The sequence below is a fragment of the Balaenoptera physalus genome (genome assembly GCF_965194825.1).
Source record: "Balaenoptera physalus genome assembly, chromosome: 3".
NCBI lineage: Eukaryota > Metazoa > Chordata > Mammalia > Artiodactyla > Balaenopteridae > Balaenoptera > Balaenoptera physalus.
This window is the reverse complement of record NC_138890.1, coordinates 4,851,552-4,878,593: the sequence shown is the minus strand read 5'-3', so window position 1 is coordinate 4,878,593 and position 27,042 is coordinate 4,851,552. Positions and strand designations below refer to the sequence as shown.

General features: G+C 48.2%; 2 protein-coding genes across 2 annotated transcripts in view; both read left to right on the top strand.

Annotated features, from left to right (window-relative positions):
* The window catches only part of MLLT1 (MLLT1 super elongation complex subunit), a 131,854-nt gene that overhangs the window by 35,842 nt on the left and 68,970 nt on the right, over window positions 1–27,042 (top strand). The window lies entirely within an intron of this gene.
* On the top strand, window positions 616–26,968 carry ACER1 (alkaline ceramidase 1). Its single transcript, XM_082455215.1, is given in 7 exon segments — window positions 616–2,566; window positions 2,569–2,609; window positions 16,168–16,282; window positions 16,366–16,507; window positions 17,360–17,497; window positions 20,256–20,393; window positions 20,652–26,968. Coding segments are annotated over 7 exon segments (783 nt in total). The 5' UTR covers window positions 616–2,517; the 3' UTR covers window positions 20,812–26,968.

The window sequence follows — 27,042 nt, the reverse complement described above, 5'->3', positions numbered from 1 at the left end:
CATTCTCTAGTAGGTCTGTGTCTTTATTCCCGTCTTGCCACTAGGTTCTTCATGGCCTCTTTTTTTTTTTTTTTTTTTTTTTTTCCCCTTAGATTCCGTATATATGTGTTAGCATACTGTATTTGTTTTTCTCTTTCTGACTTACTTCACTCTGTATGACAGACTCTAACTCCATCCACCTCATTACAAATACCTCCATTTCATTTCTTTTTATGGCTGAGTAATATTCCATTGTATATATGTGCCACATCTTCTTTATCCATTCATCTGTCGATGGACATTTAGATTGCTTCCATGTCCTGGCTATTGTAAATAGAGCTGCAATGAACATTTTGGTACATGACTCTTTTTGACCTATGGTTTTCTTAATAGCCTCTTTTTATTCAGTGCCAGCTCTGGGCTGAGGCCTCAGGCTACACAACCTCAATAGTTCCCAAGTTTCGAATTTACAGACGACCCTCGGAGTTTTCCTATATCCACCCCCGACCGAAACTCTTATTTACTTAAGATATTTTGTCAAATAGCACCCCCTTTAAAAATCTAAATCAATTACTTTTTAAAAATGTGGTAAAATATACATAACATGAAATGTACCATCTTAACCTTTTTTTTAAAAATTAATTTATTTATTTTTGGCTGTGTCGGGTCTTCGTTTCTGTGCGAGGGCTTTCTCTAGTTGGGGCAAGCAGGGGCCACTCTTCATCGCGGTGCGCGGGCCTCTCACTATCGCGGCCTCTCTTGTTGGGAGCACAGGCTCCAGACGCGCAGGCTCAGTAGTTGTGGCTCACAGGCCCAGCTGCTCCGCGGCATGTGGGATCCTCCCAGACCAGGTCTCGAACCTGCGTCCCCTGCATTAGCAGGCAGACCCTCAACCACCGCGCCACCAGGGAAGCCCCATCTTAACCATTTTTAATTCTTAAAGCCCGCGTGCAGCAACGAAGACCCAACACAGCCAAAAATAAATAAATAAATTTATTTTAAAAAATGAAATAAACAAATACCATGTAAATAATATCAAGACAGTCTAGCTGGATACTGTTGCCTGCTGAAGGGCTTTTTAACAAACAAAGGGATTAAATGTTGAGGCATAAACACGTATTAGCACCAACTGAGCCCCTCTCCTGGAACTATTGAGAACTGAAAAGGAAGTAAGTAGATTTCTCGCCACACACACAGTTCAGTGATTCTAAATGCAGGGCCATCATCACCAAAAATTTTCTTCCTAGGGAAATGCTGTATCAGCTCATTAAATCTTCACAGTAGCCCTAAGAGGGAGGTACTATTATTATTCCCATCTTACAGGTAAGAAAGCAGAGGCTCAGAGAGGTGCATTCACTTGCCCAAGGCCACACAGCTTAGGAACAGGAGGAACTCAGAATTCAAACTCAGGCCTGTCTGACTCTCAAACCAGAGCTTTCCACAGCCCTGGGAAGCCAGGACTGGGGACCGCAGGCCTAGAACTCCACAGATTCCTCCCCTCAGGGATGCTTTGGTGGAAGCTGGGACACTCTAGGTATATGAGGTCTTGTCTACCCAAGAGAAATGGCTTCAATCCAGCCTAGCCTTCCATAGCACAGACAGGAAGACTGAGGCCCCCAGAGGAGGTTCTATCACCAAGGATTCCAAGGGAGCTGACCGGAGTCCGTTGGGGCAGGTGTGCAGCTGTTGGCCCTAATCTGGGAAGCAGCAGCGTGGAGCTTTGGCGATGTCGAGGTAGTAAAACCTAATGGTTAGAAGCTTGGAGTCTGGGGAATTCCCTGGCAGTCCAGTGGTTAGGACTTGGCGCTTTCACTACGGTGGCCCGGGTTCAATCCCTGGTCGGGGAACTAAGATCGTGCAAGCGACACAGTGCGGCCAAAAAAAATAAATTAAAAAAAAAAAAAGAAGCTCGGAGTCTGGAGCCTGCCTGTTTCACATCTTGGTGTCATCACCTTGCATGCTCTGTGCAAATGACTTTGCTCTCTGCCTCAGTTTGCCCATCTGCAAAGTGGGGATGGCAAAGTACTCATCCCAGTGGGATCATCATCATCATTACTTTATTTTTTTTTTAATATTTATTTATTTATTTGGTTGCTCTGGGTCTTAGTTGTAGCATGCGGGATCTAGGTCCCTGACCAGGGATGGAACCCGGGCCCCCTGCATTGGGAGAGCGGAGTCTTAACCACTGGACCACCAGGGAGGTCCCCATCACCATTATTTTAAATTACTGTTCCAAAAAACAGTCCCCCTAACTCCCACTCCTAGAGGGGGTGGGGAAGGGAGGCCCCCTCCCCACTCACCCCTGCCCCTCCTGGACAGTGCCAACCCCTCTGCTTATGCCCAGGGCAGCGGCCGGCTGCCACCACACTGGGCAGGCTGTCCTGGTGCCACCAGGGAGCCGTCCAGCAGGTTTTTCCTCTCTGCCTGCTGCGGGGCACCCCACCGTCTCTCTCCCGCCTTGGCTGGGCCCGGCCCTCTCTAGGCTCTCGTGCGCCTCTCTGCCAGACGCAGCCAGGGGATGGCAGGCACTGCGTCAGGATGCCCAGCATCTTCGCCTACCAGAGCTCAGAGGTAGACTGGTGTGAGAGCAATTCCAGCACTTGGAGCTGGTGGCCGAGTTCTACAACACGGTGAGGGCCAGGCGGGAGGACTGGTGGGACAGAGTCTCAGCAAACAGGGGTTCAAACCCCAGCTCCTCCACCTCCCCGCTGGGAAATCCTGCTCGAGCAGCCCGCCTCTCTGAGCCTCAGTTTGCTCATCTGTTAGGCAAGGCCTGCTGCCTTCTGGCTTTCATTCATTAGACTGTCTTTATTAGGCGTGAGGCTCTGTGGTAGGTTTTGGAAACGCAGCAGTAACCTGGAAAAGAGCTGCCTCTGCCCTCCCAGAGCAGAGGATACAGGTGCGACTCCAGGTGTTCACAACCCAGGATGATGGTGCTGTAATGGGAGGCGCACAGGCAGCTTCTGGGAAGCCTAGAGGCAGCTCCTGAGCCATTGGTGGAGGAGTGGATCAGGGAGGGCTTCCTGGAGGAGATGGCTGTGTCTGCCTTGTTCGCAGCTGTATCCCCAGCCCAGGGTGACCAACTCATCCCAGTATGCTGGGACTGTCCTGGTTTTAGCACCATAAGTCCTGTGTCCCAGGAGACCCTTCAGTTCCGGGCAAAATAGGATGGCTGGTCATCCTTCACCCAGCCCCTGCTACCAGGACCACATTGGAAGGGCTCAAAACTCTTGGATGCCTCAACGGCAATGGCATTTAACCGAAGCTTGAAAGATGCAAGCGACCAAAGACACGTACAGTTATCCTGTGCGGGGTGCCGGGGACACTGTGGTGAATAAGGCAGTGGGCATGCCTTCCTGGAGCTCCCGGATTGGTGGATAATGAGGCAATGTCCTTTGCTCCGTGCCCTGCACATAGTACGTGCTCAATAAATGGTGAGCATGAATTCACGCAAATAATGGCCTTTATTGAGCACTTACTGTGTGCCAGGCATTGCCCAAAACATTTTGCCTGAAAAAACCTCATTTAATCTTCACCATGACATTGGGAATTAGGCAGCATGTATAGTATATAGAGTTAGTTAATCCCATTTTCCAGATTAAGAGACAGGCATTCAGGGAGATTGAAGGATATGCCCAGGGTAACCGTGGTACTTAGAAGTGGAATTTGAACTTGGCATATCTGGGAGAGGTGTTTTTTTGGGGGAGGGGAGCTCAGTGCCAGGTTGCCCAGGTTGCTCTGACTCTGTTACCTTTGACCTCACCACTTCCCAGAGCTGGGAGGGAAGAGTTTGAGATTCAAGGGGTCCCTGAGGTCGCCCCAGCTTTTGCTTCTCCTGAGCCAGAGATACCGACCCTTTCTGGTCCTCGGTGGCCTTCCCTATAAAATGGGAGAGGGCTGAATGTGCTGGTGCCTGGAGGCTGAGAAGAGGGTGTGGGGTTCTGGACTCCTCCTCTCTGCGTTCCCTAGCAGTCCCTGCAGTCCAGAAAGTTCCCTGTCCAGCCCACCCCACAGAAGGCACGGAGAGAGGGCTGGCTCAGATGTGGGCTGCTTCCGCATCCATGCGCTCTCATGCAAAATTCCCCTCCATGACATCCTCCTTCAACCTTTTTTTTTTTTTTTCCTGTGCCTTGGGGATTGTGGGATCTTAGTTTCCCGACCAGGGATCGAACCCAGGCCCTGGCAGTGAAAGCGCCGAGTCCTAACCACTGGACCACCAGGGAAGTCTCTTTTAAAATTGGAAACATCATCCTTAGCACATGGACCACACAAAAGCCATAACATTTTCACTAATCCTTGTAGGGCTTGAATAGATGTCAAACTACTAGGCAGCTTTTAATTTTTTAGTTTTAATTTTTTTAACTTATTTTATTTATTTATTTTTGGCTGCATTGGGTCTTTGTTGCTGTGCGCGGGCTTTCCCTAGTTGCAGCGAACAGGGGCTCCTCTTCATTGTGGTGCTTGGGCTTCTCATTGCGGTGGCTTCTCTTGTTGCGGAGCACGGGCTCTAGGCGCGCGGGCTCAGTAGTTGTCGCGCACAGGCTTAGTTGCTCCGTGGCATGTGGGATCTTCCCGGACCAGGGCTCGAACCCATGTCCCCTGCATTGGCAGGCGGATTCTTAACGACTGCGCCACTAGGGAAGCCCTAGGCAGGTTTTTAAAAGCGTGCTTTTGATCTAGGTATGTCAATGAAAGACCACATATATAGCAGAAAAATTTTAAAAATCTGTTCACATGGATTTTGTCACGATCCCCTTAGGAATCACAGCTCATAATTGGAAAACAGTGTTCTCTGAAGAATCTTTTGCTTTCTTGTTGATCTACGTGCAAGGAGCTCTAAGCCTGGGGTTGGAGGAAGCAGAGCCCAGCCCAACACACAGTCAGGGTATAGACGAAGGACGCACTGGAGGACTCGGCTTAGGTGTTTGGAGGCTTCTTGGAGGGGGGCACCTAGGCGTTGGCTTTTGAAGGATGAATAGGACCTCGCCAAGTAAGGCAGGAGTCTGGGAAAGAGAGCAGAAGAGAAGAAAAGGATATGCTAAGTCCTGGAAATAAAAGAGGGACAACCAGTCTGGGAAAGTATGTCTCTGTGGCTAAAATATGGGGAGAGATAAAGACGAAGTTTTCAATGCTGAGTTGGAGGGTTTGAAATTTCTCCTGTATTCACTGACGGACTCATTCATTCAACAAAAGTGCTGTAAACCAGCCTGTGCTGGGTGATGCCGGGGTCCCAGAAAGGCTCAGTGCCCCCAGGTTGCTGGGCTGATGGTTCAGAATTAGAAACGGACACCCCCATAGTCAGCTCGTGGCAAAGGGAGAAAAACAGGGGGCAGATGCGGGATGGTGAGGCACCACGGGGTGGAGCGTCAGGCCTCTGTTTGTTGAATGGGGAGGGAACCTTGATGCTTAAGGAATGAGTAAATGTTCTCGAACATGTATGGGGCAAAGGCAACAGCCTATGCAAAGGTCTTGAGGTGAGAGAAAAGAACTGGTAGCTTCAAGCCAGCGCCCAGGCTGCCTGCCTGAGGGGGAGGGAACGGAGGAGAGAAAAAGGGCTGATAAGGTTTCCAGGGGCTAAATCAGGAAAGCAGGGCAAAAGATTACGTGCTGCATCGTGAGGGCACGCGGGAGCCATGGCTGACTTCGGAGCGTGGGGGAGTTGATGATCTGGGGCGGCTGGAACACCTGGCTGCCTTTCACAGTCTAACCGAGAGCCAGGAAGGGCGCTCCAACAGGAGCAGAGGTCGGGGGTGTGGGAGGGGCTGGGGCAGGTGGGGCAGGGGCAGAAGTCAAGGTGTGGGCCGCTCTAGTTGGCACCTGTTTGCTTTGGCCTGGTGGCCTCCAGGTGTGGCCTGCTTCTGGGCTGCTGACAACTTAGGAGAGTTTCAAGTGGTGTGGGGAGATGTTTCAAGGCCCCCCCCCCCAAATCCGGCTCCCAGAGGCAGCTGTGCTGCTGAATTTCTTCCCTGGGATCCTGCCAAAGCTTCAGAAGCTCCGCATCTCATCCTCTCTAGAAAACTCCCTCTCAGATGCTCAGATTCAGAACAAAGGGATGGTGTGCCTGGCGTGGGGAACTGCATAGGAAAGGCACAGAGGTGAGGATAAGTAGGGGGAGTCTGGGGGTGGGTGGGTATCAAAGAGACAGGGAGATAAGAGCGGGGAGGGTGTGTGGGGGGGTGTAGGCTGCAGTGCACACCTCCAACAGTGTCCCCACCTTCTTTTCCGACAGCCTTGGCACTGTTGGCCTCTGCAGTGTGCTAGTAACTCCAGTCTCTCTCTTCCCTGGATGCTGTGTGACCCAGGCAGGAGGCCCGCCCCTCTCTGAGCGCCTGGCTGTGACCAGCAGGTCCCACGAGCTCTAAACCACACCTCCCTCTTCTGCCTTTCTCCTCCTCAAAACTCACAGCAGCAGCAATTAATTACAGGGCACCTCTTGTATGCCAGGTCCCGCAGAACCGAGGAAGGCATGATTCCCGCCCTCAGGGAGGAGAGATGCGATTAATTGAATAATTGCACGCATGAAACTGGTGATCATGTTCAAGATACATCCCAGACGCAGACTCTATAGGTCCCTCTGGGCCTCTCTTCTCCTTCGGAAAAACAGGCATCGCTGATCCGCAACCTGCTGGCCTCCCGGGGCTGACGCAGGGGTCAGATTGAAATGACCCCTTTATTTCACTCTTCATTCACTGGGAATTGGTGCAGCCAGTCACCGTTTCAGCTCTGGGGATGCAGTGGTGATCAAAGCAGACAAAAATGCCTGCTCTCGTGGGGCTGGTGTCCTGGGGGGTGGAGGAGACAGGCAATAAACAGGAGTCAAGAGTATAGGATGCCAGGGGGTGGTACGTGCTAGGGAAGAAAAACTCATTCATTCATTCCTTTTTTTTTTTTAATTTATTTCTTTATTTTATTTATTTTGGGCTGTGTTGTGTCTTCGTTGCTGCGTGCAGGCTTTCTCTAGTTGTGGTGAGCGGGGGCTACTCTTCGTTGCAGTGCACGGGCTTCTCATTGCAGTGGCTTCTCTTGCTGCGGAGCACGGGCTCTAGGCGCGCGGGCTTCAGTAGTTGCGGCTCGCGGGCTCTAGAGCGCAGGCTCAGTAGTTGTGGCGCACGGGCTTAGTTGCTCCGCGACACGTGGGATCTTCCCAGACTAGGGCTCGAACCTGTGTCCGCTGCTCTGGCAGGCAGATTCTTAACCACTGCGCCACCAGGGAAGTCCCCATTCATTCCTTTTATTCAGCAAATATTTACTGAGTACCTATACAAAAAGGGGATTTCTGTGAGGTGCTAGTAATTTTTGACTCATAGGACCATGGAGAGGATGATACAGCTACTGGACATCCCTAATGTCCCTCAGTGGATGAATGGATAAACACAGTGTCCTCCATCCACACAATGGAATACAATTCAGTCTTAAAAAGGAGTGAAGCACTGACACTCGCTACAACGTGGATGAACTTTGAAAACATGATGCTCAGTGAGAGAAACCAGACCCAAAAGGCCACACAGCATGCGATTCTGTTGATATGAAACATCCAGAACAGGCAAATCCACAGAGAGCGAGAGTGGATTCGTGGTTTTCCAAGGGCTGGGGGAAGGGAAGGGAGAGTGATTGCTAATGGGTACAGGGTTTCCTTTTGGGGTGATGAAAATGTTCTGGAATTAGCAATGATGGTTGCACAACATTTGAATAGATTATGTACACTTGAAAAGAATGAATTTGATAGTCTGTGAATTATATTGTAATTTAAAAAAATAGAGGTATTTAAAAAAACTCACAGCTCCTGGCACATCCTAAGCGTTGAATAAGTTGAAGCTATTATTATTGTTGTTGTCAGAAGTAAATATAGCACAGAGAAATGAGAACGTTTTAATACATTCATTTTATTTGACATTAATTTTGTTTAACAAATAGCACTTACTGTAATCCTCATAGAATTCTTAACTCTCCGCATTTTACAGATGGGGGAAATAAAGGCTCAGAGAGGGTACATTTCCTTCCCAGGGTTGCACAGCATGTGAACTGCAAGCGTGTGAATGCTGGGAGTGCCAGAGTTAAACCCCGGCCACCTAGTCTCAGAGTCTCTCGCTTATCCACAGTGCTGTGAGGCCACTCAGTTACTGAGTGATTAACAACGTCGTGTGCATCTTAATTCATGCAAGTAAGTCCCACGTGGAGAGGCCCTGTGACTGGTGCTCCACGCCCCCAGCCCAGCACTGACACTCACGTGCATGAGTGGGATGGATGCATACGGAGGTCCTCGGCAGGTGACAGGGCCAGGGGTGGGTGGTGGGAGTTTGAGCTTTGGCACTGGGGAGAAAGAAAAAGGGGAGGTTTGGCCATGGGTTGTTTTTTTTTTTAATTTTTTGCTGTAGTTGATTTACAATGTTGTGTTCGTTTCTGGTGTACAGCAAAGCGATTCAGATATATATATACTTCAATATATACATATATATAAAAAGAATATATACTCTTTTTCTTTTCTGTTCTTTTTTTTTTTTGGCTGCTCCACGCAGCTTGCGGGATCTTAGTTCCTCGACCAAGGATTGAACTGGGGCCCCGGCAGTGAGAGTGTGGAGTCCTAACCACTGGCACCAGGGAATTCCCTCTTTCATGTTCTTTTCCATTATGGTTTATTATAGGATATTGAGTATAATTCCCTGTGCTGTACAGTAGGACCCTGTTGTTTATCTATTTTATATTCAGTAGTGTGCATCTGTTCATCTCAAACTGTAATTTATCCCTCCCGCCCCCGGCCACGTTTCTTGATTTGACTGAGTCAACAGATTTTTCTTGAGTGCATGCCACCAGCCTCCTGGGTGCCCAGCGTGATAGGCGTCGGGGACACAGCTGGGGATAAAACATGTGTTTCCTGTCCTTATGGAAGTCACAGTACGGTGGGGAGGGCAGAGATGATAAAGCAGTAAACAGTGAAATCAGTGGAATCCTTAAGTGAAGCGGTGCCTCAGGAGAGAAGCTGTGTGTGAAGTGGGTGGTGCGAGCTGTGGGTTTTTTTTTGTTTTTTTTTTAAATTTATTGATTTTATTATTTATTTTTGGCTGTGTTGGGTCTTCGTTTCTGTGCGAGGGCTTTCTCTAGCTGCGGCAAGCGGGGGCCACTCTTCATCGCGGTGCGCGGGCCTCTCACCATCGCGGCCTCTCTTGTTGCAGAGCACAGGCTCCAGACGCGCAGGCTCAGTAGTTGTGGCTCACGGGCCCAGCTGCTCCGCGGCATGTGGGATCTTCCCAGACCAGGGCTCGAACCCGTGTCCCCTGCATTGGCAGGCAGACTCTCAACCACTGCGCCACCAGGCAAGCCCCGGGCTGTGGTTTTAGCCCAGGGTGTTTGGGGTAAATGAGAAAAAGGCTGAGGTGCGGAGTCTACTCAGGTCAATCCCCTTCCTTCTTCCTCCCTCCCTCCCTCCCTCCCTCCCTCCCTTCCTTCCCTCCTTCCCTCCTTCCTTCCTTCCTCCTTCTCCCCACCTTCCCTCCATCTCGCCCCCTTTTCCTCCTTCCAGTCCTAAGGAATCCAGCCACATCCACTTACCAGACGTCCTGCTGGGTACGGGTGATCAAAACATCAAAGCATTCTAGAATAATAATCACCCCATGGTACACAGCACATGCACCAGACACATATGTGCATTATTGACACGTATTCTTTGTGTGCATTATTCGCTACAAAAATTCACTGAGCGCCTACTGTGTGCCAGGCACTGTCCTAGACACCTGGGGTTTGCAGCAGTGAACAAAACTGCCCACCCCCCGGTCCCGTGGCACTCAGTTCTAGAATCCTCACCGTGGCGCTTGGAGATAGGGCCTCCGTTTTATAGAGGAAGAAAATGAAGCATAGAGCATCCCCCAAACTCTGACTGGATGCACCGTAAAGGCAGTGACTTTGTTTTCAGGCACCGGTAAGGTCCTTGAGCACATAGTAGGTACTGAAGGAATGATTGCTGAGCAAATGAATGAATGAATGAATGAATGAATGAATGAAAGTGAAGGCACCTGCTGGGGCTGGGACCCAAGGAATCCAGCTCACCTGTGTCCAGAGCTCAGGACTGGCCACGATCTCGGGCGGGTACCTTGCCTGCCTCTCTGAGTCTGGGTGGGGCCGGTGGTTGGGAAACGCGGGGGCCCAGCCCCAGAGGGCAGAGAGGGAGACCCTGGTGTCGGGGTGGTCTCTGATTCTATCAGAAACCCCGGCGCCATTCGGAGCCCATTAGACATAGGCGTCGCCCGTTGCTCTGTCCTCATTCTACACACTCAGGGACATTTATTGAGAACGCCTGTCTTCATTCTGCAGGCCACTTAGCATGGAGCATTGATACCAACCACAAGCCTGTTATTATTATCTCCTTCAACAGTAACAAGAGAAGCAGCAGCCTTTGCTATTTCTTGAGCCAAAACCACGTCCCTGGAGAAGTAGCTTTTCAATGCCTGGCCTCATGCATCCCCCGCCCCCAACAACCTTCATGGTAGCATTGATGATCCTCTCCTATTTCACTGGTGCAGGAAAGGGGGACCCAGAGACAGCAGATCACACGGCCAGGAAGCAGGGGAGCAGCCTCTTCATCTTCAGCACCCATCTAGTCCTCCAATCTTTCAAAGCAGGGGGTCAAAGCAAACTTCGGAGTCCCCCAGAGCTGTGCAACCTCAGAGAAACCACTCCACCTCTCTGAGACTCAAGCTCCCCATTGCCAAACAAGAACTAGAAAGTCGGACCTTGAGGGGGTGTGTGAGGATTAAGAACAATCTGTAAAGTCAGGCTGTCAAGAGGTTGGAAAGTGACAGTTGTAGCGCCTTCTATTCAGAACTTTCTAGATGCAAGACCCTCTGCCAAGTGTTTTCATGTGTGTGACAGGTGATCGACCTGAATTATTTTGAGATCCAGCCACCAGGATTTATTGAGCACCTACTATATTCTGGTTCCTGAGCTTATAATGGAGAAGGAGGAAGCCACAGTCCCCATTCTCAAAGCCAGGTTTAGCGGGAGAGCCAGACAGTTCCAGAACAGCCAGACAAGTGTCAGGAAAGTGGGATGGCACAGGGGCACAAAGGAAGGCCACCTGACCCTGCCTTGGGGGATTAGGAAGGCTTTAGGGAGAAAGTGATGCCCAGGTTAAAGGCGGAGTAGTTGGCCTGGCGAAGAGGGGTAAGTGGGAATGAGAGTGTTCCAGGCAGTGGGAACAGTATGTGTGAACTCCTGGAGGTTAGAGTAAGTATGGCTCATTCAGACCTGACTTATTCCTTCCACCCAGATTATCAAGTTGAAGGTGGAGAAAGGTGAGTTATGGAGGGAGTTTATAAGCCAAGCTTAAGAATCTGGATTTTATAGATGAGAGTCACGGACGTGTTTTAAGTGGAGGCTTAACAGTTTGGGAGGCTGGATGGCTTGGCATCTTCAGGCATGCCTGATTTGCCCAAGGGCTGCCGTTTGGTTGAAGGCAGAGGGGACATCAGATTTGTTTGGGGCTTTGCCCTTTCAGTATCCATGGCCCCATTTTCCCTTCATCAACCACCTGGTTATGATCTCGGTGGGATGGTCCATCAAGGTGGTCCCCCTCCTCTGGCCAAGGATGGGATGTGGTCCGGGCTACACTCTCCAGAATTTGAAGCTTGGGCTTGGACAGAAGGACTGGACACAGCTGTTTTCATTTGTACCCAAAATTGCCCCCTGAAGAGATTGTCCATTAGAGGGTCAAAGCTGTTCTGGTTTCTGGTTTTCCTTGTCGTCTGCAATTCCTTTGATTAATGAGCTCCCCGTAATAAATGAATGAGTGAATGAATGAACGAACGAACGAATGAATGATTTGGTTAATTAAATAAGTAACCACACACACACACACACACACACACACACACACACATTTATATTTATAGTGCAAGTTCACCAGAATCATTTTCTGTTGCTTGCTACCAAAGAATCCTAGCTACTATTACCAATGCTGATGGGTTTGTTGGATTCAGGCAATAGAAAGGTAGCTTAAGCAAAAACCAAAGCAAAGAAACAAACCAAAGAGGGTGGGGAGGGAGAGAAAGAAAGCATTGGAAAGATTGTGGGATATCTTAGAAAATGGAAAGGTGAGTTGTTTTGGGAAGGCTGGGACCCAGGGTAGGTGTGCAGGATTCAGCAGAAGAGCAAATACTACCCTCGAGTATTTGCTTTTTTTTTCTCACCCTTGTCTTCTCGTGGGTGGCAAGATGGTTGCCATATTTTAAACATCATGACAATATTCCAGAGCCTCTTTAGAGAGTTGCTAGTGGTGCAACACAATTATGGTGACTCCCAAGCTTTGTGTCTGCTCCAAGTTTCAAATTCCCCTAAGAAAAGTCTGATATCCTGCTTTGGGATAGGTGTCTATTCCAGTGGGGTAGGGTCTCATGACACAGGGCAGGTTTGGGGGTGTTCTGTGTTCTGGGGTAGCCACTGTGAACTGGGTGACCCTCCTGGAGATGTGTTTGACCGTGTCCATTGACAAACACCAGAGAACTTGGCATGGAAAACAAGGACATAGGTGGGACCATGGGCTGGGAAACCAGTTTGCCAAGGCTGGGTTCTCAAACTGTGACCTTTCAGCTGGTTCTACCATTGCCCCAGGAGAGCTGTGGACTTTCCTGGAATCAGGAGGCCTCCTGTCTTGGGAACCTGTACAGGTGCCCAGGACCTAGGCTAGTAGATGCTGACCTTGTATCAGGTGAATGATTTTCCCCTCACCCACCACTGTGCCCTGTATTTTTGAGCCAGCATCGTTAATACTGGGGTTCTGAAAAATAACAGAGCATCCTAGTTAAGAGGGTGCTATTTCTTAACTTTCTAAGATGGAATGCAGACAATTTAGGAGACCTTTACAAGGGGAAGATTTTTTGGGGGAGGGAAGGGTGTCATTGAGTGAGCAAGCTGGTTGACCTCAAAGTGGCAGGTGGATTGAGGCCATGAGAACACCTGTTTCTGAGCCCATGTGAGATACTCACTGTGACCCCAACATATCTGGGGGAGACTTTGAGGGGCATCGAAGTCCTGCATCAGCAGTTGGGGACTTTGAGCCATTGAAATTCTGGTGCAAATGTTCTTGTGACCTTCATTGTATTTATGAGTCCAGTGAGGTTTGGGGACCTTTGGGTCAACAGCATGAAGAGGCAGGTGGCGTTATGCATATGTCAGAGATGCAGAGATGGCAGGTTAAGGGATTGAAGTTACCTTCTCAAGGCTCCACAGTTAATGAGCAAGGGAACATGTATCCAATCCCACACCACTTGGATCCCAAAGCTCGTTCATTGGAATGCTTTGGTTTCAAATAAAACACCCAACTAAAACAGCTTAAATAGAAAGGACAGTATCTTTTTTTTTTTTTAATGGAAGTTGGAGGTAGATGGTTCCAGAATAGGTTAACTCAGAGCCCAGCATCATCAAGCTACTTGGTTCTTCCCATCTTTCTTCTCTGCTATCCCTGGAGAAGTGGTCCTCAAAATATTGTCCAAGCACCACCCTGCTTGGTGTCCTTGAGACCCTTTCAGGGGTTCCTCAAGGTCAAAATTATTTTCATAATAATATGAAGGTATTATTTGCCTTTTCCCACTCTGATTCTCTCACGAGGGTACAATGGAATCTTCCAGAGGCTGCATGACGTGTGATGACATCATCTATCTGATGGCCAAACGAATGTGGGCTTGTGTAGTCACGTGTCTTGAAAGTTTTGGGGTTTTAGTTTCTAATAAGGTAAATCTTGATAGATGTAACTCACACAAGCAAAAGCTCTTCAGGGTCCTCAATAATATTTAAGAATATAAGAAGTTCTTGAAACCAAAAAGTTTGAGACCACTGTCCTCAAGTATTTGTTTTTGCTGTCAACCTTGTTTCCTCATGGTTGCAAAATGGCTGCCGCATCTGAAACATCACAAGAATCTCCAAAGGCCTTTTCACTCAGTCTGATTTCAGTAAAGAGAACTTTCCCAGAAGCCCCTCATCAGATCTTCCATCATGTTTCATTGGCCAGAATTATATCACACATTCATTCCTTAACCAATCCTTAGCAACAGGGATGATCTATGCCCTGGGGCTAAATCCTGCCTCCCTAAAATCCATGTCTTCCTGATGCCTGAACAAAATTCTGGTTTATTTAACAAGAAAGAAAGGGGGTATCTATAAGTTAAGACATAAGTCCAGCTGCTGTAGCAGAGACCCAAAATAATTATGGTTTAATGAAGATAGAAATTTGTTTCTCTCTTACATAACATCCAATCATAAGCTCCCCAGGGCTGGTGTGAGAGCTTTGGGGTACCAGAGGTCCAGGCTCCTTCTATATGGTTGTTTTCCCATCTCTAGGCCATTGCTGTCATCTGTGTGGCTGAAGAAGCTATCCCACCACATCTGCATCCCAGTAGAAAGGGATTAAGGGGAAGGCCCACCCCTTCCCTTTAAGAAGACAACCTAGAAGCTGTACTTATGTCTTGTGCCCATGTCTTACTGGCCAGAACTCAGTCACACGGCTGTGTGTAACTGCAAGGGAATCTGGGAAATGTAGTCTTTAGCTCGGTGGCCTTGTTACATAGAAGAAGGAGAGAATCAGATTAGCTTGTGCCCATTGTTATTCCCCTTTGCCTCCCAAGAAGGATGTGTCTTCCTAATAATGAACCAAATCAGTTTGGTTAAGGAGGAAGAAGGGAGGATGGTTGTTGAGTGCTCAGTTCCCACTGTCTGCCATAACTGCCATATTCTTAGTGGTCATTGTTCATTATTTGAATCATGTGTTATTATCAAACATCGATTGAGGTCTATGAAGCAATTTCTGCTTCTGTGATAAACAGCACTCTGATTCTTCTCTCAAGAAACTCACGTGGGATCTCGCTTCAAATCCTGGATTCTCCACTTACTGGCTGGGTGACCTGGGCTGGACCATTTGACCACTCTGAGAATCAGTATCTTCTTCTATGGTGTGGTGATGCACAACCTACCTGGCAGGATTGTTTTGAGGATGAGAAAAGATTCTGGGAATTATAAACCTTGCCTGGGCCCCAGAACATTGTGAATGTCTAATTATAAGGACGCAAATCACTAATCCACAGACAACATAGCTGTGCAGTCATGGGGCTCTGGACAAGGCATAGCTGTACCAGCTGGCCTCCATGCACCTTTCTTCTCTCCTACTCCAGCCCACAGTAATATTTCCTCTTTGTCTCAGCTAGCTAATGCTGCATAACAAATCACCCTAAAGTTTAGTGGCTTGAAACAATGACCACTTATTTATTTATTTATTTTTGCTCATGAATCAGTAATCTGGGTAGGGTCTGGCAGGGACAGCTCACGTATGTTCCACTTGGCAACTGTTGGTGTGACTTGAAGGGGGGAAGGGGACTGGAATCATCTGAAGATTCATTCACTTCTGTGTGTGGTAGCTGGGCTGGGAAGAGTCAAACTTCTGGGGATTGGAACAGCTGGGGCTCCTCCAGCATCTCTCTCGATCTCTCTGTGGTGTCTCCACATGGTCTCTCCAGCATGGCAGCTTTAAGGGTACCCCGTCTTCTTGCATGGTGGCTAGAGCTCCAATGTCTCGGGCTCTGAGATACCGACCATCAGGCGGAAGTCACAGTACTTTTTTTGACCGAATCTCAGAAGTCATGCCCCATCACTTCTGCTTCATGCTGTTTTTTAGAAGCGAGTCACTAGGGTATTGCATTGTCTTTCCTTGTCTACAAGGCCAAGGCCAACTCATGACCACCAAGTTTGCATTTCAGTCCACAAGACGTAATAGTGCAAGCCTTAAGCTGCTTCTTAAGGACAGACCTGGAAGCAATAGATTCATTTACATTCCTATCCCATTGGCTAGACCAGGTCTCAAGGCCACAGTGAGCTGCAAGGAAGGCTGGGATATGTAGTCTTTTCGTTGAGTAGTTGGACGCCCAGCTCAAACTTGGGGAACACTACTGCCGAAAGGAAAATGTGGACAGTTAGTAGACAGACTTTGCCACATGCATTGAATGAATGAATGAACCCATAGAATAATGGATGGAGTTACGGATCTACTGATGACTGGTTGGCTGTTAAGGTCAGCTGAAAGATGGATAGACCCTGGGTTGATTAACTGCCTGAAAGGTGGTAGGTGAGCGACTGGGTAATGACTAAGGGCAGCCCCCCTCCTCCTCCTCTGTCTGACAACCCCTTCCCCATATTTCCCCCTTCCTTCTCCAGTTCAGCAATGTCACCTTCTTCATCTTTGGGCCTCTCATGATGTTTCTGATGCACCCATATGTCCAGAAACGTTCCCGCTACATTTATGTCATCTTCATCCTCTTCACAGTCGTAGGTAGGTGGGGGGCTGGGATATTGGGGTAGAGGGGGCAGGAAGGGACAACTCCCTTGACCACCTGCCTTTGTCTTTTGCTCCAGGTCTGTTCTCTATGTACTTTCACATGACACTCAGCTTCCTGGGCCAGATGCTGGATGAGATCGCTATTCTGTGGCTGCTGGCCAGTGGCTACAGCATATGGATGCCCCGCTGCTACTTTCCTGCCTTCCTAGGGGAGAACAGGTGGGGCGAGGGCCGGTCCTCTGTCGATCTTGCTGGAGCCCACCTATCCTCTGGGTCCCCTGCCCAGGCCCTCTTGGGGTGTTTGGAATCCTTCCCCTCAACACCCCAGGACTTTTTCCTGACCCTGCCTGATCTAACTGGACTTCCAGGGACCCCTCTTCTGAGTGCACTGGCGACCCCTGGAAGTCCTCCCCTTATCCTACTGCTTATTTGGAATTCTTCCTCTGATCCCACCTGGATAGCTGGGACCTTCTCCAGACCCTGTGTGAACCCACTATGGGGTCCCAGAACCCCATGCCTAAGCTTACCTGGGGCCCAGAGACCTCTTCCCTGAGCCTGTCACCTGGGTTCCCTGGAATCTTTCATTGCCTCCTCCGGGGCCCCTTTTTTTGACTTCAAGACCCATCTGAATCTCTCTCCTGACCCTGTGTGACCCACTTGAGCCTTCCAGAACCCCTCTCCTAATAGCCACTGGGACCCCTGTAGTTCCTTCCTTAATCCCACCCGGCTCACCTGAATCCCTCGCCTGAACTCACCTGGGCTCTGGAACCCTCTTCTGACCTGACTAAGCCCCCTTGAGCCTCCCTGAGACCCCCTTGTCATCCTACCCATCCCCTACCCCGGGACCCCCTTCGGACCCTGCCTGTGCCCACCTGGGTTCCCTGGGAAATTTCATGTGATCCTCCTGGGACCCCTGAGACCTTTTACTGAGCCCACCTGGGAGTCTTAAGACCATTTTCTGAGCTTCCCTTTTCTCATCCATCTTTGCCACAAGAGCGCCCTATGGCTCTGCCTAAACCCCACAGGAACACCCCCCAACCACCCCCCGCGGCTGAGCCCTTCTCTCCCCAGGCCCCAGTACCTCTGCCTGGTCATCACTGCCACCGTGGTCAGTACCCTCCTGGCCTTCCTGAGGCCCACGATCAACGCGTACGCCCTCAACACCATTGCCCTGCATGTTGTCTACATCGTGGCCCAGGAATATAAAAAGTGGGTGGTGGCTGCAGGTGCCCGGGGAGGGGGCTCCCCTTTCCCTTCCAAGAACTGCGCCCCCCCACCAAAAAAAAAAAAAAAAACACCTCACCGTGTTAAAGAGGCGATGTCCCTTCCCCAAGATCATTCACCAAATAGGGGCAGGACCAGGATTTGAACCTAAGGCTGTCTCTGACTGCAGAGTTTGTCCTTTTTATTCTGAAACCCCCCAAACACACATACAAGTGGAGAGCATTGTATCACAAACCTCCATGTGCCCACTAACCAGCCCCAACAAACATTAGCATTTTGCCGACATGCGTTCTATATTCTCCCCCAGATTTCATATAACGTCACCCATTCATTGTTCAGAGTTTCACTCACCTGATAAAGAATTATTATTTTTAACCCATTCTAGGTCTTAGCAGGCTAGAGAGGGGACTCTCAAATGGGGCCATTTGAGGAGAGTTGAATAAAACGTTTCTTTACAAAGGAGAGGGCAGACTGCAGGAAAATCACTAGGGATCATTTAGAAGCTCTGTGTTAATAACGGTGGGATTCTATGATCATCGGGAGACCTGGGATGGGGAGTGATGGGAGGGAGTGATTGCAAGAATCTGGAAGGAGAGAGCTAGCAGAGGGGGATCTCCTTGGCAAGAGCTGTGGCCTCCAGTTGTTGGTTGTAGCCAGCCTGAGCCAATCCCACAGGGAGGTTGTGTGGACCAAATCCAGGGGCTCCCTTGTCCTTGGGTTTCCAGTTGGGTTGGCCAATGGGGAGCCCCAGTAGGGAACCAAAGGGTGGGTGGAGGATACTGTTGGAATATTTATTTCGAGGTCCACATAGCTTAGCTCCCCTGCCCCTGCTGTCCCCTGAGGCACAGGGCAGAGTGGAGAAAGGTAGGGAAGGATCTAGAGGGACGAATAGAAGATCCTTCCTTAAAATAGCATCTAATACCCATTTTGCACTGAACTTTCCTCAGTTTCCCAAAGACATCTTCTTACACCTGGTCTTGTTTAAATCAGAAGGCAAACACAGTCTCTCAGACCTTCTTTATTCCATAGCAGTCCCTCCCTCCCTCCCCCTTTCTTCACGCCTCTGATTTGATAACAGAAACTCGATCGTTTGTCCTGTAGAACATCCTGCATTATGGATTTGGCTGACTGATTCCTGTGGTTTCTTCCTTTCTTTTCTTTCTTTCTTCTTTTTTTTATTTTTGTATTTCCTGAAAACTAATAGATCTAGATTTAAGTTTAAATTTTTTTTTCTTTCATTTCATATGTGGCACTGGGTGCTGCTTGTTCCAGCCAATTAAGGCCCCATGATGAATGGTTGGCCCACATTTAGTGCCATTAAGATTGATCAGTAGATTCGGATGTTGTCATCCAGACCCTTCATTATAAAGTTTTCTACTGACCTTTCCCCTAATGATTCCAGCAGGTGTTTCATGCCGTCTCCATCCGTGATCTCATTAGAGGGTGCAAAAGGGTGATTTTCAGATTCTATTATTCCTTCTGCATTGATTATCTGGAGTTCATCCATCCAGATAGAAGGACTTTTGCTCATCAACCTTGAAATACAGTTTGGACAGGAAAGACAGGATAGGGCACTGATTCTTTCCCTTTTAAAAATCAATTTCCAGAGCAATGAGTTGGTGCCTTAGCCATCTCTAGTAAGGACCAATGAAGTGGTTTTTTTCTTTAAGTATTATTATGAACTCATGGGTGTTTATATCTCTGAAGTGTTTCAATCCACTGCAGTCACTATCCTATATTTTTAACTTTTTATTTTGAAATAATTACAGGCTCAGAGCAAGTTGCAAAAATAGTACAGAGTCCTGTGTACCCTTTACCCAGATTCCCCCCCGGCTCCCCCAACGGCAGCATCGTAACCACAGTCTAGCCTCAGAAAGGAGGAAATTGACAATGGGACAATACTGTTAACTAGACCACAGACTTTATTCAGAGTTCACTAATTTTAATTTTTTTAATTTTTTTTTTCTTTTGTTTTTTTTTTGGTCACTGCCCAGCATGCAGAATCTTAGTTCCCTGACCAGGGATCGAACCTGTGCCCCCTGCAGTGGAAGCGCAGAGTCCTAACCACTGGGCCGCCGGGGAATTCCTTAGATTTCACCAATTCTTATGATTTTTTTTTTTTTTTTTTTTGGTGTTCAAACTGTCCCGTTTTAGGCTAGTGGGCAGGGCTTGTGCTTTTACCCAGAAAGGAGTTACTGCCTCATTGATCCCTGATAAGCTGTTTCCTAAGGGACAATGGGTTAGCTCTGCTGTTTGGGAAACACAGGTTCTAATCTTGAGTTGTCCTGAGACATGGCCTCAGAGAATACACCCTCCCACACACAGACACATATTCTCATAGCCACATAGACATAAATTCTCATGCACCGACCCACAGGGGCACACACACTTACACCCCAAAACACAAACACGGAAAGCCTTGTTGGTTACGGGTTCTGCACTCTGATAAACCTCAATCAGACCCCACTTACTAGCTGTGTAACCTTGGGGTGGGGCTGGGACATACTTAATCTCGCGTGCCTCAGTTTTCTCATCTACAAAATGGGAATAATAGCATTGTTGTGAGGACCCGGCATCTTGTAAGTGCTCAGCAAGTGTTAGCACAGATCTGGCCCTCTCCCCCCTTGCCCCCTTGATCCTTCCCTCCTCCCAGCCTCATCTCCTTGGATGGAGGAGTTTCCCATCAGCTCCTTTGGGCCCTGCTAGCCGAGTCAGGCTCTGATCTCCCTCCTTCCCTCCCTAGGACCAGTAATAAGGAGCTTCGGCATCTAATTGAGGTCACCATGGTTTTATGGGCTTTTGCGTTTACTAGCTGGATCAGTGACCGCTTGCTTTGCAGTTTCTGGCAGTGGATTAATTTCTCCTACCTGCATAGCATCTGGTAAGCATTTGCCCTGTGGTCTTGGGCCCTAGAAGCAGAAAATCTCAGATGCCAGAGCTTGGAGCAGGAGCCCGGGGGCAGAGTGGGGAGGCACAGATACTGGGATGTGTGTGTGGATGTGTGTCTGTGTGTGTTGGGGGACGGTGTAGTCAGGAGATCAGGTCCAGGAGGTCCTTTGGGATGGTCAGGATCCATGAGAGGCAGGGAGAGGTGCGGATGGGGGCGTCAAGCTTGTCCCCTCATCACCCTGTCACATAGGCACATCAGCATCACCTTCCCCTACGGCATTGTCACCATGGCCATGGCGGATGCCACGTATGAGATGCCGGACAAAACTCTCAAAGTCTGCTACTGGCCTTGGGACACTTGGCCCATGGGGCTGCCCTACGTGGAGATGAGTGATGACAAGAGCTGCTGAGGTCCGCCCGCTTCTTGGCCCCCCAGCCACCTGCGTCTTGAAGACAGAAACCTGAATGGGGAGACTGAGAGACGCCCGCAGTTCCACCCCCCAGCTCCATTTCCCCATCCTCCTGGCCCTCCGTGGCCCCATCCCGAGGCAGGGGATGGACTTCACAGCCTCTCTGTGCTGTAGTCTGATGACCCCGGGCGGCTGCCTGGCAGAGCTCCCCTCCACAACCTGCCCCTGTTCTCTTTCACTTCCTCTTCCGGGTTCACTGTTGTCACAGGACCAGGCTGGATGACCTGGTGCTGTGATTCTGTGGCAGCCACTGGGAATGACCTCAGGCTGGGGCTTGGTCCCCGGGCACCTTATAAAGAGTGGCGGTCCCTGTGAGACTCTTTGGACCTGTCTTTGGCTGTGCAATGTCACTGGTACTTGGGGGGGCATCCCCAGAGAACGGACACGTTTTCCAGTCGCCTCATTCTACACTCACACATGCGTGCAGAGACCTCACAGATCCTCACACAGGCTCACACGGGCTCCCGGGGACTTGTGGGGTTGACAGCAGAGCAACCTGGAGGCCGGCACTGGGTGATCTGGGTGCTGTTGGGGCACGGGCATCAGTACGGGCGCTGCAGTGGCTGGTACAGGCCCTCAAAGTGAGGGGAGAAGGGGAGGGTGACTTCCATGGTGGTTAAGAGCCCAGGGCTTGGAGTCAGGCAGATGTAAGTCTGATTCCTGCTCCACCATCTCCTACTTGTATTATCCGGGGTAAGCGATTTTTTCCTGCCTCTGAAGTTCAAGGACCTTGTCTGTAAAACATTCCTTCCTTCCTTCCTGGGATTTCTGTGTAGATAAAACAAGATAACAAATAAAGTGCTTAGGATGGAGTCTGCAAACATCCATCCATCTACTCATTCTTTAATTTATCCATCCATTCATCCCTCCATCCATCTTTTGAACTGTCCATTGAACTATCCATCTAGCTATCCTTTAATTTACTCATCCACTAATTTATTCCTTCATTTGTCCATCCTTTTATCTGTTATCTGTCTTTTTTATCTACCGCTTGTTCATTAATGTATCATCCATTCATTGAACCATCCATGCATCCCTGTACTCATCCACTTATCCATCCATCCATATATTTATTATTCATCCTTCCATCATCCATTACTCATTATCCTTCCACCCATCCATGTATCCAACTGTTAACCATCCATCCATCTATATTTAGCCATCCATTTATATTCATTTATCCTTCTGTCTAACCATTTGTTTAATTAGTTATCCATCCATTCATCCATCCATCCATATTTAGCCATCAGTTTATTCATTTATCCATCCAAATCATTCAATCATCCCTCCATTCATCTATTTTCCCACCTGTTCATTCATTCATTCAGTCAGTCAGTCAGTCATCTCTTTAACAAATATATACTGAGTTCCTACGATACGTTTGACACTAGTCCTTGGGGATATATGACAACAAAGACATGCAAAGTCCCTCCCCTAAGGAGACATACATTAGATAAATAAAAAGACACATAACCAAGGCACTGATGGGTGCTGCAAAAAAGATAAAGCACGGCGATGTTCTCAAGACCATGGGGTGGGGGGGTAGCCATTTCAAATGGATGATCAGCGGGGAGTGCACTTTCCAGCTGAGCCCGCAATAACAAGGAAGCCAGCCATTCCAAGAGCTGGGCAAGACCACTCTGGGCAGAGGAAATGGCAAGTGTGAAACTCTTGGGGTGGGAGTGAAGTGGAACAACAGAAAGGAAGCTGTTGTTGGAGCTTAGTAAATGAGAGAGAGTTCAGAGTAAGAGGTTCTTAACCTGGGCGGCCGGGATGGATTTCGTATCCATGAACCACTTGACGTTCTCTGCAGAAGATGGGTTTCTGGGCATGTTATCTAAGCCCCTGGATTGCATCGCTCCAAAAGGAGAAGAAGCAAGACCATCTGGCCTGCTGGAGAGATGGGGACATTGGAAGGAGAGGGGCCCCTCATATTTACATGTCCATGACACACAGCATTGAACCTAATAACCCTCGACCCCCCTCCAGATAGACAAGAATAGTCTCATTTTATAGATGTGGCTCAGAGAGGGCAAGCAACTTGCCCAGGCCCCCACAGCCTGGACTTGAACCAGGACTGTCCTTCCCCCAAATTCCTTGCTCCACAGTGAGTCAGAAGAAAGACTGTATTTGGATCTCAGGTCTCCTGCTTCTGGGTCTTTCTGACTTTCTTGTTCTAGAAACCAGAAGTTCTTCACCTATGGCCTCAGGATGGATTGTGGTGGGAGGAGGGGGTGGAGACGGTGGGAATTTCTACAGACTTATGAATTGTCTGCAAAATGTTGTGTCCTGGTGTTTCTGGTGGGGAGAGCAGCTGTGCTTCCATGATATTCTCTAAAGGGCATCTGACACTCTGATAGTTAAGAATCTCAATTCAGAATCTTCTGGAGGCAGGCAGATAGAAAAGTATCTGCTTCCTACTCCTCTTGCCTCTATCCCTAAATGCATGACCATGATTTGTCCCCAGCTTCTGTCTCCTGGCCCCTGCTGACCCCTCCTTAACAGCCTCCTCTTGGGGCATGGAGGCAGTGGGTAGGTAGGAAGGAGGTCTAGGTACTCATTCAGTGTGTAATTCTAACTAACCATGGGACCTTGGCAAGTCCCAGTCTCCATCATGGAGGACTCTGGGTGGCAAAGGACAAAATGTTCAACTCTAGCTGGCTGGAATGACAAAAGGATAATCAGCATATATACCTTTGAAGTTAGCCTGCTGCAGGTATGGCTGGATCTAGGCTTCAAATGATGTCACCAGGGCCAGGTTCCCTCCATCCCTCTGGTCTGCCTCATGGGTAGGAGGTGGCTGCCAGCAGCATTAGACTTCTAGCCTTCCAAGTAGAAAAGTATACACTAAAGCTCCAAGAGCACATGAAAAGATGCTCAACATCATTAATCATTAGGGAAATGCAAATCAAAGCCACGAATATCATTTCACACCCACTAAGTTGGCCATAATATTTTTTAAAGGCAGTAGATAAGTGCTGATGAGAACACGGAGAAATTGGAACCCTTGTGATTTGCTGGTAGGAACGTAAAATGGTACCGCTGTGGTGGAAAACAGTTTACTGGTTCCTTAACGAGTTAAACATGGAATCACCATGTGATCCATCAGTTCCACTCCTAGACATATACCCCAAAGAATTGAAAACAGGTGTTCAAACAAATATGCGTACAGAAATGTTCATAGCAGCACTATTGATAAGAACCAAAAGGTGGAAACAACCTAAATGTCCATCGATGGATAAACAAGTGGTGCATCCATACAATGGAATATTATTCCTCCTTAAAAAGGAATGACGCTCTGACACATGATACAATATGGATGAAGCTTGAAAATATTACACTCAGTGAAAATCCAGACAGTAAAGGCACATATTCTATGATTTCACTTATATGAAATGTCTAGAACAGGCAAATCCACATAAGGGCAAAAGCAGATTAGTGGTTGCTAGGGGCTGAGAGGAGGGAATGGGGAGTGACTACTAATGGGTATAGGGTTTCCTTTCGGGGTGAAGAATATGTCTTGGAAAACTAGATAGAAGTGATGGTTACACAACACTGGGAAGGTTCTAGATGCCCCTGAATCATACGCTGAAATATGGTTCATGGTTAGTTTTACGTTATGTGAATTTTACCTCAATTAGAATTTAAGAAAGCTCCCAGAGTCACTCTTGGCTGGTGTTAGGTCATGCCCTCTCGCACCCACCTCCACTGATCCCAGTAGCGAGAAGGATGCAGCCCTTTGAGTGGCCAGACTTGGGCATGTGCTTCCTCTGTGGAGGGTGGGGAGCCTCACTCTGTGAGTCTGATTGGGGGGACGAGGGAGCAAGTGGGGGTCGAAGTCCTCTCTTAAGCTTGTCATGAGTTGGCATCCTCCCAGAAGGGCTGCCATTTTAAAATTCACACAAAGGTGACTTGCAGGCTCATACTGGAGGGAGCCCTCAGATCAGGGACTGTTGCCAGAAAATAAAAAAGGGAGAATGATACTAGGAGGGAGAACGCAAATGTCCAGTGTAGTGCCCTTTTCTGGGGAAATGCCTTGTTGTACATAGTTTTGGTCTGCTCCAAAACCATGCATGGCTCCCCACTGCCTATGGGATAAGAGACAAGTGCCTCAGTGTGACATTCAAGCTCTGCTCTGAGTTGAAGTTAATCTGGGGTAGGTCTCCAACACCCCACTAGGCTCTGCTCCAGCTTGGTCTTATTCGATACTGCTATGAGTGGCTGTGTGTACATTTGTGGCTGGCAGGAAACGGGAAGGTACAGGAAACGTGCTGAAGGTCAGAAAGAGGGTTCCAAAAAAAGTCTCCGAGGGCTGAACCATCTACAAGGTGAAAGGTAGGGGAATTAATACCAAGTCCTCCCTTTGGGTGCAAATAAACTGGACCACTAGAGGGCGATAGAAACCTAATATAGCAGTTCAGTTACAGACCGGAAGCTAGACTCCCCAGGTCCAAAATATTACTTTTTAGCTGTGGGACTTGTGCCTGGATTTCACTGTTTGTAACATCAGGATAACATGTATCAATCATGCATTCTGCCAAATGCTCAAATTACTATTTGCTTTTTGTTTGTTAAGATCTACTCCCTTTGCTCACACTGATGTATTTAAACAGGAAACATTGGGTCACTTCCAGAAGTCATTTGTCATAGATCAAAAATAACCATAAAACTAGATACAGTAACAACAAAAAGCTGCAGTAACTGCAGCTCAGTGATTTTTTTTTTTTTTTTTTTTTTGGCTGCGTTGGGTCTTCCTTGCTGCGCGTGGGCTTTTTCTCTAGTTGCAGCCAGCGGGGGCTACTCTTCCTTGTGGTGCCCGGGCTTCTCATTGCGGTGGCTTCTCTTGTTGCCGAGCACAGGCTCTAGGCACGCGGGCTTCAGTAGTTGCAGCACGTGGGCTCAGTAGTTGTGGCACTTGGGCCCTAGAGTGCGTGGGCTTCAGTAGTTGTGGTACATGGGCTTAGTTGCTCCACGGCATGTGGGATCTTCCTGGACCAGGGATCAAACCTGTGTCCCCTGCATTGGCAGGTGGATTCTTAACCACTGCACCACCAGGGAAGTCCCATTAACTGCAGCTCAGTGATTCTTAACCCAGTTTGCACATGAGAATCCCCAGCTGATTTTTAGAAAATTTTTATTGAATTATAGTTGATTTGCAATGTTGTGTTAATTTCTGCTGTACAGCAAAGTGATTCAGTTATACATATATATACATTCTTTTAGAAGTTCTTTTCCACCATGGTTTATAACAGGATATTGAATATAGTCCCCTGTGCCATATAGTAGGACCATGTTGTTTACCCAGCTGATTTTAAAGAAATGTCAGGGGCAGGGTGGAGATACAGATAACAAACTAGTGGTTACCAGAGGGAAGAGGGGTGGTGGGAGGGCCAAAACAGGTGAAGGGGATAAAGAGGTACCAACTACTAGGTATAAAAAAAAAGTTACAAGGATGTAACGTATAGCACAGAGAATATAGCCAATATTTTGTCATAACCTTATACGAAGTATAATCTATAAAAATATTGAATCACTATGTTGTACATCTGAAACTAATATAATATTGTAAGTCAACTATACCCCAATTTAAAGTCTATACTCCAGACTGATGAAACCAGAATCTCTGAAGGTGGGCCTCGGGCACTGGTATTTTTTGAAGCTCCTTGAGAGACATCAATGAACAGGCAGGCAGGGCCCTGTACCAGGTAAGTCACCTGTCCCAGGGTCTGAACTCTTGGTCTGTTCTCTTGTCATCAGGAAGATAAGAGGGTGGCAGAGAGGAATTTAAGAGATGTGAACACCAAGCCAAGACTTTCTTCTTGAAGGAATTAGAAAGACGAGAAGAGAAATCATCAGGAACTAACCTTCTCACGATGTGATTCGCTATTATTTCATGTCATGCAACAGACATATTTTTTGAGCAGCTACTATGTACCAGGCAGTGTGTTCAGGGTAGGGAGCAGAGTGAGCAACGGGGAGATAGGGGAGGTCTATGCCTCCCTGTCCCCCTCATCCATGACCTTGTAGATATTTATACAGACTTTGGGCTTTACTTTATTTAACGGCAAATTAAATAAAGTTTATCACTATCATCTATAATTACTTCAGATATTGGAGTTAATAACTGTGGAAGATGGTATATTTTCCAGAATGGCTGCAACCACATCTCCC